This window comes from Dermochelys coriacea, chromosome 27, assembly GCF_009764565.3.
Source record: "Dermochelys coriacea isolate rDerCor1 chromosome 27, rDerCor1.pri.v4, whole genome shotgun sequence".
In the NCBI taxonomy this organism is placed as follows: Eukaryota; Metazoa; Chordata; order Testudines; family Dermochelyidae; genus Dermochelys; species Dermochelys coriacea.
In genome coordinates this window covers 15,382,099-15,400,170 of record NC_050094.1, presented here as the reverse complement: position 1 = coordinate 15,400,170, position 18,072 = coordinate 15,382,099, and the positions used below count along the sequence as shown (strand labels likewise).

Below are 18,072 nucleotides of genomic sequence, written 5' to 3'. Positions count from 1 at the left end.
AACAATGCTTCCTCCTTGGACCATGGACCCCCGATCTTGGGAAGGAGCCTCCTCCCTTGGGACGAAACTTATTTCCGTGTTCCTTTGTCACTAACATCCTTCCACTGATGAGCCTGAATGGTCTCATTAGCTTCTGGCCTAGCCCTGGCCAGTGCTTGGTCTTTGTTTCCTCCACTCGACAGTCCACTCACTGCACTGACCATTCTTAGCCATTTAACAGGTCTTTCAGGTCTCCTGCCTGCCTCTGCATCATCAGCCCAACGTTCCTTTGTGCTCTAGGCAGTGGAAGCTGCTTTGCACCCTGGTATGTAATACAAAAGAGTGTGCAGTGTCCCACCCCATAATATCACAGCCATGACACCCGTGAGTGAGTGGCTTGTGGAGCCCCCCACCCCCATGGTCTGGCTCGACCCAGCACCTTTCAGTTCTAAGCATCACATTCATTTAAATATTGAACAGCTCACTTGTCCCTTTTGTGGCTTGTGATGACTCGGGCTCCTTGTGCCCCCTCTACTAGTCCACAGATCTTCAGACATTTTGCTTTTACATCAAGTATTTACCAGAGATCACTGTCCCCAAGGCTGCTCACTTAGGGAGCAGATGCTCAGGAGCCAGTTGTCAAATCTTCATCCCTTATTCCTTTCCTGTTGTTGAACTACCCAAAAAGTCTGGAAAGCAAAGTGAGTAGGAGTGACTTAGCTCACAGCCTTCGGCAGGGCATCAAACTCTCACTGCAGGCAGATTAGACCCTCAGGAGAGGCCTTAGGCTACAGGGCTTTATATATCTGATGTTCTTGAAAGGCACTAGCCCATGATGAGGACTGGCTAACCTCAGTGAGATCTCACAGATGCTGTACGGCTTGTGCTTTCTCAAGGCTGTGATTTAGCCAAAACTTCAGACCACAGCATGTTTTTAAAATGGACTTATAAATGTAGGCAGCACACACTCAGCCTGTGGAATTCATTTCCAGGGGATGGTGTGAAGGCCAAAGGTATAACTGGATTCAAAAAAGAATGAGAAGTTCATGGAGGATAGGTCCATCAATGGCTATTAAACAAAATAGCAGGGACGCAACCCTATGCTCTGGATGTCCCTAGCCTTTAACTGCCAGAAGCTGGGACTGGACGACAGGGGATGGATCACTCAATGATTGCCTGTTCTGTTCATTCCCTCTGAATGGCCATTGTCAGAAAACAGGATCCTGAACTAGATGGACCATTAGTTTGACCCAGTGCGGCTATTCACATGTGCTTATGCTAAGACTCTTCACCCCTTCAGCCTTTGTGGACACAGGCAGTGCAACACAGCTGCAACAGTTTAAGAATAAGGCATTTGAGATAACTTTGGACCAACATCAAGCTTCATTATTTTCACCTGAGCTAGTTACTACTCAGCATTTATTACCAGAGGAACAATTTGCTCTCCTTCTCCCTGCCTCCCTCCATGCAACAGGCTGGATTTTAACAAGTTATTCTAAAAAAGACTAATGCAAATTCTAACCTAGCCGCACACCAAGAATGTTATGTTTCCCTTTAAAGATGCAGCCTCTTGCAGTAGTGAAATTATTATATAAAAAGCTACACAACATCATTAAGAGATGGACTTGAAGACAGATCTCCATTATGCAAATGGGTCTTCTGGGCAGAGCACTCACTCTGGTGCACCATATTCCTTTCTTCTACCACACAGAGACCCCGCAGCCCATCACTCTTACAGTCTCGTCAGATTTTGGAAGCCGTCATAGGTGAATGGAGGGAGGACTGGTAAACATGAGGCACTTTTGGACAGGCAGGCAATATGATTGACTTCACATACACTAGAGTCCTGCTCACTGCTGAAAAAGACACCATCAGGTGAGTATATGGAAGGGTCTGTGTCATAATAATTGTAGGGTCTCAGGAGAACGCTGACTCCATTTCCCACCGTCACTGTATTGGGAATATCCTCGGCATGTGGGATGTGAAGGAAACCAGTTGTTATCCAGGCAACCAAGTCCTGGGGAAGGGAGACAGCATCACATAATTTGGTTATTTCAGGAGAACATCCATTTGGGAGCACATACAGGGCAGACCAGTAACATCACCTGGGCCAAAGCCAGCGAATGCCACCTGTTGGGCTCCCTCTCTAGGAGAGCGGCTTGGACAATGGAAACATTTTCCTGACATTTTTTGCCCATTTGGTTGCAATTTCAGATTTTTCAGACTGTCCTGACCAGCTCTGCTCATTCACTTTACACACGACTCTGTCATAGGGACTTCACAAGGGCAAAGGGCTTGTGCTTTCTCGTAACAGGTGCCAACTCGGAAGAGAGGAAACATGGAGTGCAGTGAGTTAATTCTCCTTCCCCAAGGTTTTCCTTTTGTCCCACAGAAACCAAGAATCCTGTTAGCAATGTCTGTCTGAGCCCTGAGCAAAAGAATGGGGCTTGTTTGTGTGGGTCCTGGGCTGAGGATGGCTCTAAGACTGATAATATTCAGCACACTGTAATACATGGCCCCACCACAAAGAGGACCCAACTCACCTCGGTTACGATGCTCTCATTGTTTATGAAGTCAGCAAAGGCCACAGTGGGTGTCCAGGGGTCATTCTGGTTGTAGATGCTGGTACTGGTTGGTTCCTCCTCTTTCCGTTTGGTGACAGCCAGTTTGTACCTAACGAGAGGAGAGAAAGAAGGCGGCCTCACAGGACAGGGACATTTAAAACCAGATTGAGAGAAATATATTACAGGGAACACTCTGCCCTGACCCCAACTGGCAGGGTGGACGGGGCACGGGCTAGATAATGTAAGGGATCTTTTCCATCTCGAGCATCTATGATCCTAATGTACACCTCACAAAACTATTATCACAACATTCAGCCCAGCTGGCAGGATCTACTAAGGAAATGCCAAAGACTGGTATAGCAGGGTGCCAGCAAAATGCATTAGCAGAAGGGGAGTGGGTGTGACTTGGGCTGGAATAGCAGGTACTGCAGGTCATGACTGAGATACACTGGCTGAGCTATGGCCAAGGGGTGAGGCAGAACTGGGAAAAGAGAGGGGGCTTCAGGCCACACTTAAGGTGGATTGGAAGAAGTATGTGGCAGCAGGGGACAAAATGAACCGATGAAGAAGAAAATTCAATCAAGGTGGCAACAGAGGTTTGGCTTTAAACTCCAAGGAGTGGGAAAACAGCTGATAGGGCATAACTAAGGCTAAAAAAAATGCCCAGTGGAGACTAGACTAAATCCATGACTTCCAGAGATCTCCATGACATTGTCTGCTTCAGCCCGAGGGGCTGCAGGACTCTGGAGCTGACAGCCAGTGGGGCCCTGGCAGTGTTCCAGCGATAGGGGACCCCCTGCAAAGTTCCAGCGACGGTGACAGACTCCCGAGTGGGCTCTCCTCAGGGTTCCAGCGACGGGCAACAGCCTCGTGCAGGAGGTGGGGGACGCCTCAGGCAAGCGGCTGGGATGTCCTGTTTTCTCTTTGGGAAATAGGGTCATCCTGCATTTCCCAGCCACTGTGGGTGGAGGGTGAACCCCACAGCTCCCAGCCACTACGGTGGTAGGGGAAACCAGGGAGCTGCAGCAGCAAACGTCAGACAGGTCATGGCTTCTGTGAATTTTTGTTTATTGCCCATGACCTGTCCATGACTTTTACTAAAAATAACCATGACAAAATCTTAGCTTTAGGCATAACTCCCAGTGATTGGTAAGAGGGAATGTGACACTTTCATTATAGCAAACAAGAGCCTTTGCCCATGTCCATTCTATGGGTACCTAAACCAAGCAGCCACTGGACACCTAGGAATCCACAGGTGACTTATGCATCATCATAAATTACGTGGGAACATCTAGATGAAAGCTGCCTACCTCCCCCAGCTGATAGCTCGCTCCATCAAACTGGTTTCTGGTAGATGTTCCCCGGTGAAGCTAACAATCTGGATCCTGTAGCCACGCTGGTGGCCCCACTTATTTTCACTGTTGGCTGCAAAATAAATATATCTGGGCATGTTTGAATGGAGCCGGAACGCGGCCTTGTCCTCTGTGTCCAGGACTGTCTTGGTGAGTCGTGGGCGCTGTATCTGGTGCTCTGGACTCCAAGGAGCCTGCACAGACTCGAATGTCATGTCATGGGCCACCAGAGTATTATTCATCCCTAAAAGGCAAAGAAAAATACCACTGAGAAATCACTTCCTGGGCTCCCTAGACAGCATATGCATGCTCACCATCACCTGTCCCAGAGACTCTGAACAACATGGGTTCTGCACGCAGCTCTGCGCCCAACAAGCAGTCTAGTGCCAAACGAGCAGCTAAGTCCTTCTCAGCAACGACTGCAGTTGTGATGAGTGGCTGAGCTGCAATGAGATGTGACAGACCCCATCATCTGGCTCCCACCCTGTGCAGAGGGTTAAAGTGGAGCCTAAGAGGTGCATAACCCTTGTGCTAGCTCCTGCAGACTGGTGAATTCTGCCCAGATGACAACGCAGCTAATGTCATTAACCAACGTTACATGTACAATAGATCAGGGGTTTTCAACCTTTTTTCATTTGCAGACCCCTAAACAATTTCCAATGGCGGTGCAGACCCCATAGTCTGTGTCCTAGCACCATAGGGTGAAAACCATCACGACAGACCAAGTGGAATATTTCTGCTCACAATTTTGCAGCTTCCAAGAAGAGAAGGTGAATTTGCAAAATGACCGGGGGAGTAAGCAGCACCTCTCAAGAACTGGGCGAGTCCATATAATTCAGGGCCTTGCAGGGAATGAGTCTGAGTGGTAAGGGCTGGGGAGGGGAGGGCGGCTTTTATCATATGTGAATTCCAGGGATTTATAGAGAGTGACATTATGATATTTTCTATCGTATTATCCGTCCCTTTCCTAATGGTTCTAACCTTCTGTTCACTTTGACTGTCGCTGCACATAGAGCAGATGTTTTCAGGGAATTATCAACGATGACTCCAAGGTTTCTTTCTTGAGCAGTAACAGCTAATTTAGACCCCGTCATTTTGTATGTATAGCTGGGATCATATTTTCCAGTGTCCATTTCAATGCTGCTAAGTGCAAAGTATTTCATCTGCCATTTTGTTGCCCAGTTGTCTAGTTTTTTGAGATCCCTTTGTAACTCTTCACAGTCAGCTTTGGACTTGATTAATTTTGTATTGTCTGCAAATTTTGCCATCTCACTGTTCACCCTGTTTTCCAGATAATTTATGAATATGTTGAACAGCACAAGTCCCAGTACAGATCCCTGTGGGACACCACTATTTACCCCTCTCCATTCTGAAAAACTGAGCATTTATTCCTACCCTTCATTTCCTATCTTTTAACCAATTACTGATTCATGGGATAAGAGGGAAGATCCTCTCAGCCCATGACTGCTTAGTTTGCTTAAGAGCCTTTGGTGAGGGACCTTATCAAAGGCTTTCTGAAAGGCCAAGTACACTATATCCACTGGATGACCCTTGCCACATGCTGGTTGACTCTCTCAAAGAATTCTAATAGATTGGTGAGGCAGGATTTCCCTTTACAAAAGCTGTGTGGACTCTTCCCCAACATATCATGTTCATCTCATAATTCTGTTCTTTACTATAATTTCAACCAATTTTCTGGCACTGCTGTCAGGCTCACCACCCTGTAATTGCCAGGATCTCTTCTGGAGCCTTTTTTAAAGTAGGCAGTACATTAGTGACCCTCCAGCCGTCTAGTCCAGAGGCTGATTTAAGCAATAGGTTGCCTACCAGTTAGTAGTTCCACAATTTCGTATTTGAGCCTCTCCAGAACTCTTGGCTGAATACGATGTGGTCCTGGTGACTTAATACTGTTTAGTTTATCAGTTTGTTCAGAATTCATCTCTACTGACACCTCAGTTTGGAACAGTTCCTCAGCTTTGTCACCTAAAAAGAATGGCTCGGGTGTGGGGTTCTCCCCCACAACTAGAGCCCTGCCTATCCATGGATATCCGCTTTATATCTGCAGATATCCGCAGGCACAGACCATTTCTGCGGATTGGACGCAGATACAAATTTTGTATCTGCACAGGGCTCTACCCATATCCTCTGCAGTGAAGACTCTGCAAAGCCTTCATTTAGCTTTTCCACAATGGCCTCATCTTTCTTGAGTTCTCCTTTTGCACCTCACTCATTCAGTGGCCCCATGGACTGTTTGGCATGGTTCCCGCTTCTGATGTACTGTACAAAAAATTAAGTAAGAGTGGCTTATTCCACTACTGGGAGGCCTCCATATCTCAGTGAACTTCCAAAAAAATGTATAGTCTGACACACACAGGCTTAGGGCTAGCAGATGTTTGGACTGAAAGCAGGAGTTCTTGGCCCAAACTCAACAAAACATGCTGTGAATCATAAAAGTCATATGCCAAGGTGATACTGGCTCACAAACTGCCGTTTCTAGCACTGTGGTGCCTGCTTCTTCCACAACTATTGGACTTGACAGCAACACATGATCAAGATCTTGAAGAGCATATTGTGAAAGCCGATCGGTCACATTCTTATAGTAAACTCATATAAGCTTTCAACAAAATCTCACCTCTACATTTTTGACCAGCAAAGGTAAAGCTAAGGGGGTGAACTTCAGGTTTTGATGTCAGTACATGAAAATGGTGTCCCTACGCTCATGTTCAACCATGCACAGAGAAAAGGAAATTGAGAGGTGCAGCTCTCCACCTTCAAATGTGAATTTGAATAGTGCTATTCTTTGTGAGCTGTGACCACACAAACTGTGCAAGGTAGGGGTGCTACCTACAATGCAGAAATACATCAACTACCAGCTGAAGTGGTCAAAGAGTTCCAGCAAGGAGATTGTGTGATCAAGAGATCATGTCAAAAGTTCAACCAAGTGGAGTGGCTTATTGGGGTAGGGAAGAAAGGACTGTAGGCGTCACCAAGACTTGCTCAGCCCTCAGCAGATGGGCCTTGTCTTGCAACCTGAGAGCCCAGATCACAGCAGACTGCAGAACCAAGTTCCATGTTGGCTTGGATGGCCAGCTTGTTCAAGAAAGGCAAGGAAGCAATGTGACAATGAAGCTGAGGATTCATTCTTACGAACACTTCAGAGGTTTGAGGTGTTCTCTGGGGATGAACCACCAACTTCATTGCAAAATATCGCAACAAAAGATTTAGCTGCTGAAGCCATATAGGGCATGCTGCTGAATGCAGAGAGCCTAGGAAAAGTGCAAATGGACAGCTTTGTTGAGGAAATGGCTTATGACACAAGAGAGGGAGCCTGGTCACGTACATATTCATGATCCACTGCCAAAAAATAATGCTCCAACTTTTTCCAGGCTCTATGAGGTGGGGGAAGGAGTCAAAGGAAAGGCTTCAACTATGTAGGCAGACATATTTTTCAGCAACAAATCACTACCCCTATGAAGCCAGCAGGACTGTAAATGTGCAACAGATTTTGACACGAGTTAATGCCTATCCCTTTGGCATTAGCACAGGCAAATGACAGTCTAAGAACAGGCACAAAAGCAATATTGGGTGATGTACTGACAGCTGATGTCCACTGCCTGCCAACAGCTAACCCTGGTGGGAGAAACTGTCTTGTGATTGATGCATAAGCTTTGGTACAAGTCATGGGAAAGCCCTCTGGGGCCAAAACATTTGGAGACCTTGTAGACACATTTGTAAAAATAGGACTGGATCAGACTTTCACAGAACAGACACTGTGTTTGGCAGTTACTGCGAAGAATAGATTAAGTGTTGTAGAAGGCAAAAAATGCTCAAGAAGTACAAGATGCATCTGAAGAAAGGTGAAAGGCAGATGTGTGCCTCTCTCAAGTAACTGGATGGATTCCATTGCACTGCCAGAAAATCAGGAGGCTCCCGCAATATTTGTATTGGAGTAACTAAGACTAGTCTACTAACAAATTCAGTGCATGGACACATTGTTGATAAGGGCCCATGGGAATAAGGGAGACGTTCATGAGAACGATTCCCAGGAACTTTCAAAACTCTGTGAGCCGGGAAAAGGTGGTTATAGTCTCTGGTTCTCAGTTTGAGTTGCTCTGGCTTATTCTGCTTAGGGAAGGTGAGTTTAATTGAGGCATTCATTAAATAATTTCAGTGCAGCTACAGCCTCCGGAGGAAAGTGCAGCGGGACCCCACTGTATCCGTCACTACAGACTATGCCTGTTGCTCTCCAGCGATTCCTATGAACTCTATCACCACTGGCATGGTGGCTTCATGGCTGCTACTGGCAGGGAATCCTCTGGGCTACCTGACACAGCAAGCTTCACATCAAGGGAGCCCGTGCAGCCCCCGTGAGGCCTTCACAGATGCTCGGTCCAGTGGGACAGATTAGTCAAACCCTGGAACACACTCCCAAGCCAGCCCTGGGACCAGCTGCTTCCCTCCCTCCCATCTGCTGCATGGGCAGTTTCCCAACAGTCATCCACATGAAGCCCTTTGTGCGGGGTAGGACAGGGAGCTCCACGGTGCACACAGGTAATCCATGCAAAAACATGCCCCATGTAATGTACAGTCACAGGCTACCTGGCCATTGAAGGCAAGTGGGGCTCAGCCTGGTCATGATCTAGCAATTACCCCTCAAGCCTTGCCCCGACGTAGCCGCGTAGGGGCAGTTAGCAATCCCAGCTGGGTGTCATGGAGTTGGAGCGGCTGAGCACGGCTACAGAGAACTACTTCTCCAGAGCTGGACTCGGCTGACGGGAGCAGGCCTAGGAGAGAGGAGGCAGGGAGTGTGTCCCCCCCCGCATCTCTCTGGGAAGGCCTGCTAAGGAAACTGAGGAGGGCTGTGGGGACAGAACTGGGCCCTGTGGCAGGCTCTGGAAAGGAGGCAAGATCCAGGGAGAGATCGCAGAGGAAGCAGGATTCTCCTATGGAGAGAAACCCCCAGGGACATGAGTAGGCTCCAGGGTGGGGCAGGGCTGAGATAGGCTTTATAAGCGAGAGCAGAAATCTTCAGTAGCCCAAGGGGGCAGGTGAATGATTCAGGTTTGCTTGACTTTCCACTTGGCCCTTACAGTTACCCTGGATGGGGCTTGAACTGTGTCTTGGCCACGGAAGACCTGGTGAGAAGCAGACAGCCTGCAGGCAGTGCTGGAGCCGAGGGTACTGGCGCCATTACACATGGACACAAGGGGGGGCATTCTAAGGGTGAATGTGCCCCACCGCGTCTGTAAGCTCTTCAGGGGAGGGGCTGTCTAGTCACTGTGTGTTCGTACACCGCCTAGCACACAGGGCCCTGTTCCCCCAAGGAGCTGCCCTTGTGACCTTGGATCTGCTTTACAGCAAGCAGCAGCTGAGCCTGGAGGAGTGAGCCCAATTCCCACAGAAAGGCACAAACGCTGTTTTGGGCTCTGACGCGATGATTCTCCCTGCTGAAGGACTGCACAAGACAGGACCTGGGCACAGTTTGGCAAAGGCCCTGCCAGCTTCCAAGGAGTGTGCAGAATGTCACAAGGCAGGAACTCAAACAAGCTAGAGTTGAGGGTTGTTGGAGAGATCCAAAGTGACTGGCAGAGCCCCAGCAACCTCAGCCCCACACCAGTGGGACTCCGGGGGCTCTGCAGATGTGAGAAGAGTTAATGCCATCTCTACATTTGGGGGAGGCCTGGCGGGTCACCACCTTAGAGCTGACCAAGGGTTCCTGGCAAATTTCCACTTCTTTTGGCATCTTGAGAAGAAATGCGTCTTTCCCCATATGGATCATCCTGTTTTTAAATCCTGCTCCTTGGATTATACAGTGCTGCCTGCGAGCCTGGACCTGGATCCTTCAGCATCATGGCTAGCACGCTTACATGGTAGCCTCGGTCTTGGCCGCCACAGCCGGCGTTGAACCGAGGACCTCTAGAGCTAAAACGTGAGCCTCTATAGGGTGAGCCAAAGAGCCAGGCTCAGGAGCTAGGGCTCCAGACACACGTGCAGATCAGGCTTGGAGGGAGATGTGTGACACACACACCACTGGGTTACACTTGCAGGGGAGATTGTAGTTATCTCAGCCCAGGAGCCAGATGCCTCCTGCTTAGGGTTGGTTTTACAATCCCCCCACCCAACTGGGACTCCTGGAAGGGCTTCACTGAAACAAGGACTTGCCTAGTTTGTGAACTGTTGCTCCAGGGACTTATCCCAGCTCCTGAGACCAGCCACCCCGCTGCATTGGTTGTTTTTTTCTGAGTAGAGAAGATAAAGCCAGTGAAGTGCATTATTTACCTCCATCCTGAGGTGCTTCCCTTGCCTCCCTACACCTGCATGGCCAAGCACCTGGTGGGTGACATTTGTTTGCATGAATCTTTCCTTATTAAAGACAGCAACGCTCTGGCTCACAGGGCTATTGCCCCTGAAGAAAGCTGGCCTATGGACCAAAACTCCACTAGGCAAGCAGCAGAGATGACTTCTCACCAGGAGGGCACCAATCTTAAAAAGGTCATGTTTGGCCTGAGATACCAGGTGCTGGGCACGTGGATGAGCCTGGGCTGAGAAATGCAACAGAAATAAGCAACCATGACACAGACTCCTAATGGAGAACCTCCCTCTCCCTGTTTCCTACCAGAAATCTTATCATGCCATGTTGGACAAGGACCATTTCCTTGTGAAAAGACAGTTGGCTCCCACTTCCTCCAGCTGGAAATTACACTGGACAAATTGAAATGCTGTTGGGTTAGTGGTCCCTGCTGAACCAACAGTGACCAATGAACGGACATTGATTGAGTCTAGGGCAAGTCAGCATGGGTCATCACCTGGGCACTGCAGCAGGACACAGGAGCCCTGGATTCTGTCTCCAGTTACTTGGTGAGCTTGTCCCCTCAGTTTCCCCATTTAAGCGAGAACGATACAATTGACCCAGCTCTGTGAAGCAATTCAAGAGCTATGACTGAAGGTCTAATGTAAGCGCAATGCACGCTCACTGTGGCAGTTTGCCCTAGAGTATCTGCAGCTTCTTGTCAGTCAGACTCTCCTCACGTCTCCACTGCCAGGAGCTCTCTGCCTTTCTGTCCCGTCCAGTGGCTGGTAGTCAGCAGGCTAGCTTTTCTCTACAGAGCCCCAAAACTCCAGTTCGTTTGGTGCTGGGACGGGTGCAGGGGCTGCTGTTACCAGAATTCAGGCCACAGCCCATTGCTGAAAGGAGCTGGTAGGGCAGACTTCTAACCTATTCATCTGATGGACATTTGCAAGTCACGTGCAGAGCATAGACAGACAACTGTGCATGATGCAGGCCTCTTAACCAACCCGCCCCATACCTGCTTCAACCCTCAGCAAAATCCCAGAGGGCTTGTGAGAAATGGGCGAAACGTAAGGGGTTGTTTAAAACCAGTTTGTACATGTCCTGTGCCTCTCACCAAGCCTGCACAGAGTAGCCTCACTGCTAGAAGGTGAGCACCAGTGTTCCAGCCAGGGGAGTCAGGTTAGGTTTTGTGACTGCTAGAAACTGGTCTGCCAGCATCTCATATTGGTTGCTCTAATGCTGCTCTCTGCTGGCTGAGAGTTATGCTGCCGGGCCGAACCAGACAGTGGGCCAGTGACACTCATGCCACTGTCCTGACTTCAGCGAGTCAGCCACAGGTACCCAAGAGCAGAAGGCAGACTGCTGTATCTGCATCCCTCTCACAGGATTAGGGGACGGTGGGTATTAGAAAACAGCCGCCTGTGGGATGGAGCCACACAGCATGTTAACATGGGACTGGCCTCGCTCTCTGACCTGCAGCCCTGCTGCCCTCCCAGCTCACAGTGTCGATCCACCACCTACGGCGTCTTTCACTGGGGTTTTGGCCCTTGTGCCACCCAGAGTATGTTCAAAATGCCCAGTGGAGACTAGAGCTAAAGAGGAGATCAGAGTGAGAGATTTTACTCTGGAGGAGGGTAGACGAGACACCTCTAATCTCTCACATACACACGCACACCCCATTCCCGTCTTCCCTTTCCTAACACTACATTTGGGATCAACTAGGATTGGAACGTGGGCCCAGGCGCTGTGTGTCAAACACAACACAAAGAGGGAAAGCAGAGAGCTGATCCGGAAGGGAGAGTTACCAACCCTAGGACAGAAAGGAAACAAAGCAGCTGGGAGATAACACCTGGGTCTTATCCACATGAGCCACAAGCAGGCGCATTTGGTTACTTACATCCTGGGGGATAAAGAGCCTGTCCCTGTAACCCTTCAGCCTACGTGGCCAATCCCCCAAGCAGAAGGCGTTAGAGAGTGGAGAGCACACATCTCCATCGAGGAAGCTAATGCACAAACACCAGTAATGAGACCAGAACAATTCTGGGATGCCCCTTATTGATTTACAAATGAAACACACACATTCAGTAGGGGTCTCTAGAACTCTTCACTGTTTAGCGGGTTTCAGATTTTGACGAATAGAGATTCCTTAACTTCATTTCCTTCACCCCTGGAAATCTGTAAAATGACCAGTATTCCCCCGCCTTGCCTTTGCTTCTCAGGCCAGCTCAGGGCTCCATTCTCTCACTTTGCTATTGATCAGAACGGTTACACAGCTATTAAGGAGTCTGACCAGCAGCAGAGCAAGTTAACGCTTCCCCACCACAACCAGAGTGAGGACTCAAGAGGGGGCAGAAACAGAGAAACCCTATTGCTGGGATACATGCCAGGCAGGTCCCTCTGATACCAGACAAAAGGAGAAAAGCAGCACTCCAGAGTCCATGAGAAACCCCATTTTGCAAATCTAAGTGTGCCTGGGAGATGCTGAGATACTAAAAGGATGGGCAGAAAATGAGAAAGGAAAGTTATACTGAGACATACCTCCAACGTCCAAGTCCACTTTATAATGGATGGAATGGGTGTGTACAGTCCCCAGAGTGTGATCTCCAACCCTATTGCCATAGTCCAGACCGTCACCATAGAGAAAGGATGAAGTCATGTAGCCTGTGGCATGGACTTTGGCCTCGATAGCTCCGTTCTCGTAGAAGATGAAGTCCCAGACGTAGTCATAGTTGCCCAGAGTGGCAATGGACCGAAGGACCAGAGCAGAGTTGGTCAGCCCCCCATAGTACAGGGACTGCAAGTTGGAGTAATGGCGCCTCAGAGGAGACCCAGAGTTCTCCTCAAAAATGCAGATGGAGTTTTTATGCTTTTCAGGTGTCTGGGTTTCAATTAAGTAGCGTGTGTCCACGTAGGTAGCTGAGTTGGGGCAATCAACCCCCCGGACTAACGGGTACGTGAATCTCCCGATGCCAAAGCTCCCATCCATGTACCTGGTTGACATCCCTCCAGGACAGTTGGACCCATAGACAGATATAGCATCCTGGACACTGATTTCATAGACAATCCTCTCCCCCTTAAATCTGATGTCAAAGAGACGCATCCCCGTGTTCACGTTCACCCCAAAGGCAAAGCTCCAGGCCCGGGAGACGACTTGGTTGTTTTGGACACTGTAGCGGGGCCCATGAGGCTCGTACTGCAGACGGAACAGAGCCCTGGGAGCTGCTCGGGGCTGCATGGAAGAGAATCCCCCGTCGGGTGGGGCTCTCTTAACTGGGTCCACTTTGACACGGCCCTGCTTGAACTCGCTCTCCAGCTGCACCAAGTCCCTGTAGTACTGGCCGTTAAAGAACACTTTGCTCACCCTCCACTGAGAGACATCCAGGCTGCTGTGATCAATCAGCACCTCCAGCCCCACCGGGTGCAGGAAGAAGCCACTCACGTTGTGGAACAGAATAATCCAGGTGTTGCGGTCTCCGGACTGGAACCCCCGGGGGGCTGAGGTTAGTGATGCAAAATTGGTCCCATCATAATCCAATACTTGACTCAGGAAGGTAGGGGCTGTTGAGAATGCCTTCTTCCGTAAGAAGATTTCAATCTGCTCATACTCCTTACCCAGCACTGGTCTGCGGTGGTACGGCAGCTTCCCTCCATACTTCTGCACTGTGATGTCCTGGTGAGTTGTTGGTGTTGGCAGGGGACCCACCACGTATTCCGTGACATTTGGATATAGTTGGTTTCCAAAATACACCACAGCTAGCGCCTGCCGGGAGGGTCGCTTTCCCCCATGATCCAAGAACTCCAGCACCTCTGCCTTGGCGGGGAGCTGCACATCGATGTAGTAAATGCAGTTATCAGAGGGGTTTGCATTATAGGCGTCTACCAGTGGCACCCCAAGGCTGCTCTGCAGGTACCTCACCACTTGCACCATTTCTTCTGATGTCAGATCAGCAAAGACCAGGCTCTGGTCATTGTGCCTTCTCTGTAGGCTGCTCAGGGTCTTCGGCTCACAGCTGGCTGGTTTCACTCCTCTAGTCAGCAACACACAAACCAGAGCGAAAATTGTGGCTAGCGCCAGAACCAAGAGGATGAGGACAGTTTTCAGGTTCATGTTGCTGCAGCCACGAAGGCAGAGGAGATGGTGAGGCTTCAGGAGCCACTTCCAGAGTGGAGTTTCCAGCTACACGCAGCCTGTTTAAGCTGCAGCTGGATGGGTTAAGTACAGGAAACGTGAAGGCGAGGTGGGAGGAGGATATCCGAAGTTCGTTGGGACCAGAAAAGGCAGGTCTTTGCTATCAGCCCATCCAGCATGCTCTGTGTTATACCGATATACAGAAGACCAGTTACAGAGGAGGCACCATTACTTGTTGGTTCAGACCAACTTCCAGAGGCTGCCTGTAAGAGTTGTGATCCAAGCACTCAGCATCATAGGAAGGTGAAACCAAATCTGCAAAAGGGTGGAGATTTTTTGCTATTGTGCAGAATTTCATCCTTTCCTAGCTCACTAAACTTGGACTGCTCCTGGGGCTCCTTTCTCAAGAACTCTCCAGGCTGCTGCCAGTTTCTGGTTCTCAGTTTGATTTGCTCTTGCATTTCCTTGGTAAGCAGGGTGGTTGTATTGTTATCTCTGAAAAGGGTTCATCTTGACTGTGGCTCTGGATTAACCAGTACTTGTTTGGGACAAAGACTAGAGCCGCGGGACACAGCAAATGTGGCAGAAGGAGCTAGGCGAGGATTTGGATTTTAATGTGCACTCAGGCCTTGCCAACACAAAGGCCTTCAGCAGTGGTGCAACTGCATGAATATAGCGACAGTGGTGCAGTCCTCTAATGGGGACATGAAGCACAGCTGGCGACAAGTGCTTGTGCTGGGGTAACATCTCTAACGCGGACAAGGCCTCCATTTCCCCCCACCCCCACAATTCCAGGAGTCAGCGTTTCTGTGTTGCTGACACGAAGCAGGTCCCTGTGAGATGGGAGGGAGGCAGGGGATCCATCGTCTACTGATGCCATGTCTGGCTCTGGGGAGATGCAAAGTGCCGCCTCTTTACTGTACCCTTTTTGCAGAAGCAGTTTTAATTTAAAGACCCTCCACCCAGTGCTGCTGCTCCCTCGGTGCTGTCACGAGTCCCTGCTGAATTGACGTCTTGCTGAGTCACAGACAGACAGACCGACCTTCAGACAAGAAAACTGCGACCTGGTCTCTTAGCCCCACTGAGATGAATGGGGTTACCAGTGACCCCCGAGCAAAGACACTTAGACGACACCTAATTGTTTCAGCCAGCAGATGGCGTGCACAGTAGCACCAAACAACCCTGGTGTGTAGGACGTCATATAACTCTCAAATAACCTTCCACGGGAACTGCTGCTGGAAAACATGCCTGGCTGGGATGAAGCAATAGGAATTCAGCAGCCACAATGAGGCCAGTTTGGGGTCCGAGTCTTGGGACCTGACCCAGAAACATTCCAAGAGAAGATCAGTAAATGCTTAGCACGGCACAAGCTAATCAGCTAATCCTCCCCACCCCATGAGATAGGCCACAGTCACTGGTATCCCTGCTTTACAGTGGGGAAAGGTGACAACCCGAAGGTCACAGGGAGAGGCAGCGGTTAGAACTAGCAAGACCCTGGCTCCCACCTTATGCCTGGCAACTGACGGATGTAAGAAAAATACACACATTTCCAAATGGCTACCTTACACTTTTTCCCTGGACCATGGAGCCAGCTGCCTCTTGCTGGGATTCGCATGGCTCCTGAGGTTTGTGACTTTCCCTGACTTTTCATTTGAGTAAGTCAAAAAATAAATGTTGCAAAGAGCTCTAAGGATAAGAGAGTGAACAAGGAGAATGCTGCTGGCCGTATGCAGGAGTTCTGCATTTTGGGACAGCCGCCACTCCTGCAGTTTTACAGAATACAGGCAGGCCTCGACTTTACCATGTTCAACTTACGACGAACGGCACTTATGACGTTTCTGAATTGACACCCTGATTTGACTTACGACTATTGGTTTCGACTTTACGATGCTCAGTCCCGCAATAGAGTGCATTGTGGTTCCGAGTTATGATGTTTTGACTTACGACACAATTTTCAGGAATCAACTGTCATAAGTCTGAGGATGTAGCAAGTGAGAGGCACTAGGAGAGGGAGAGAGAGAGAGAGAGAAACATCACCAAGCGACCTACCTCCAACGTCCAAGTCCACTTTACAATGGATGGAATGGGTGTGTACAGTCCCCAGAGTGTGATCCCCAACCCTATTGCCATAGTCCAGACCGTCACCGTAGAGAAAGGATGAAGTCATGTAGCCTGTGGCATGGACTTTGGCCTCGATAGCTCCGTTCTCGTAGAAGATGAAGTCCCAGACGTAGTCATAGTTGCCCAGAGTGGCAATGGACCGAAGGACCAGAGCAGAGTTGGTCAGCCCCCCATAGTACAGGGACTGCAAGTTGGAGTAATGGCGCCTCAGAGGAGACCCAGAGTTCTCCTCAAAAATGCAGATGGAGTTTTTATTAATTCTAGGGTTTGGGGATTGAGCTAAGTAGTGTGTGTCTACATACGTAGCTAAATAGGGACAATCAACCCCCCGGGCTAATGGGTACGTGAATCTCCCGATGCCAAAGCTCCCATCCATGTACCTGGTTGACATCCCTCCAGGACAGTTGGACCCATAGACAGATATAGCATCCTGGACACTGATTTCATAGACAATCCTCTCCCCCTTAAATCTGATGTCAAAGAGACGCATCCCCGTGTTCACGTTCACCCCAAAGGCAAAGCTCCAAGCCCGGGAGACGACTTGGTTGTTTTGGACACTGTAACGGGGCCCATGAGGCTCGTACTGCAGAGGGAATGGAGCCCTGGGAGCTGCTCGTGGCTGCATGGAAGAGAATCCCCCGTCGGGTGGGGCTCTCTTAACTGGGTCCACTTTGACACGGCCCTGCTTGAACTCGCTCTCCAGCTGCACCAAGTCCCTGTAGTACTGGCCGTTAAAGAACACTTTGCTCACCCTCCACTGAGAGACATCCAGGCTGCTGTGATCAATCAGCACCTCCAGCCCCACCGGGTGCAGGAAGAAGCCACTCACGTTGTGGAACAGAACAAACCAGGTGTTGCGGTCTCCGGACTGGAACCCCCGGGGGGCTGTGGTCATAGCTGCTAAGTTAGTTCCATCATAATCAAATACTTGATTCAGGAAGGTTAGAGATGTGGGAAATGCTGTCCTCCGTAAAAAGCCAGCAATCAGCTTGTACTCAAAATCCAGCACTGGTCTGCGGTGGTACGGCAGTTTCCCTCCATACTTCTGCACCGTGATGTCCTGGTGAGTTGTTGGTGTTGGCAGGGGACCCACCACGTACTCCGTGACATTTGGATCTGCCTGGTTTCCAAAATACACCACAGCCAGTGCCTGCCGAGAGGGTCGCTTTCCCCCATGATCCAAGAACCCCAGCACCTCTGCCTTGGTGGGGAGCTGCACATCGATGTAGTAAATGCAGTTATCAGAGGGGTTTGCATTATAGGCGTCTACCAGTGGCACCCCAAGGCTGCTCTGCAGGTACCTCACCACTTGCACCATTTCTTCTGGTGTCAGATCAGCAAAGACCAGGCTCTGGTCACTGTGCTTTCCCTGCAGGCTGCTCAGGGTCTTCGGCTCACAGCTGGCTGGTTTCACTCCTCTAGTCAGCAACACACAAACCAGAGCGAAAATTGTGGCTAGTGCCATAACCAAGAGGATGAGGACAGTTTTCAGGTTCATGTTGCTGCAGCCACGAAGGCAGAGGAGACTTACTGAGCCTTACAGCAGCTTCCAGAGAGGCTGCTGTCAGCCTGTTTGGACTGTGGCTGGATGGTTAGTACAGGAAACATGAAAGGTGGAGAGAGGCTGGAGGAGGA

At 49.7% G+C, this 18,072-nt stretch overlaps 2 protein-coding genes across 3 annotated transcripts in view; both read right to left on the bottom strand.

Annotated features, from left to right (window-relative positions):
- The window catches only part of AOC3 (amine oxidase copper containing 3), a 32,866-nt gene extending 18,061 nt beyond the window's left edge, over positions 1–14,805 (bottom strand). The window contains exon 1 of the mRNA XM_038385293.2: positions 14,296–14,805. The gene's annotated coding sequence lies outside the window, so the exon portion shown is untranslated. The remainder of the gene's footprint in view (positions 1–14,295) is intronic.
- Positions 1,344–17,950, bottom strand: LOC119848914 (membrane primary amine oxidase-like). Of its 2 annotated transcripts, none has more exons than XM_038385296.1 (4): positions 16,366–17,950; positions 3,854–4,139; positions 2,523–2,652; positions 1,344–1,996 (listed from the first exon to the last, which is right to left on the bottom strand). In XM_038385296.1, the coding sequence occupies exons 1-4, from the start codon at positions 17,933–17,935 to the stop codon at positions 1,712–1,714; spliced, it is 2,271 nt and encodes a 756-aa protein (XP_038241224.1). In that variant the 5' UTR covers positions 17,936–17,950; the 3' UTR covers positions 1,344–1,711. The 2 variants fall into 2 exon arrangements, with proteins under 2 accessions (XP_038241224.1, XP_038241223.1); XM_038385295.2 differs by lacking the exon at positions 16,366–17,950 and adding an exon at positions 12,726–14,304.
- Positions 17,951–18,072: the final 122 nt, after the last annotated feature.

What these genes read in the sequence shown, in the direction of transcription:
- LOC119848914 (XM_038385296.1), bottom strand. Translation starts at nt 17,935, where the DNA reads ATGAACCTGAAAACTGTCCTCATCCTCTTGGTTATGGCACTAGCCACA. An exon ending in AGTGGACTTGGACGTTGGAG is followed by an intron (nt 4,140 to 16,365) that starts GTAGGTCGCTTG and finishes TTTGCCTTTTAG; the next exon opens with GGATGAATAATACTCTGGTG. An exon ending in CGAGCTATCAGCTGGGGGAG is followed by an intron (nt 2,653 to 3,853) that starts GTAGGCAGCTTT and finishes TCCTCTCGTTAG; the next exon opens with GTACAAACTGGCTGTCACCA.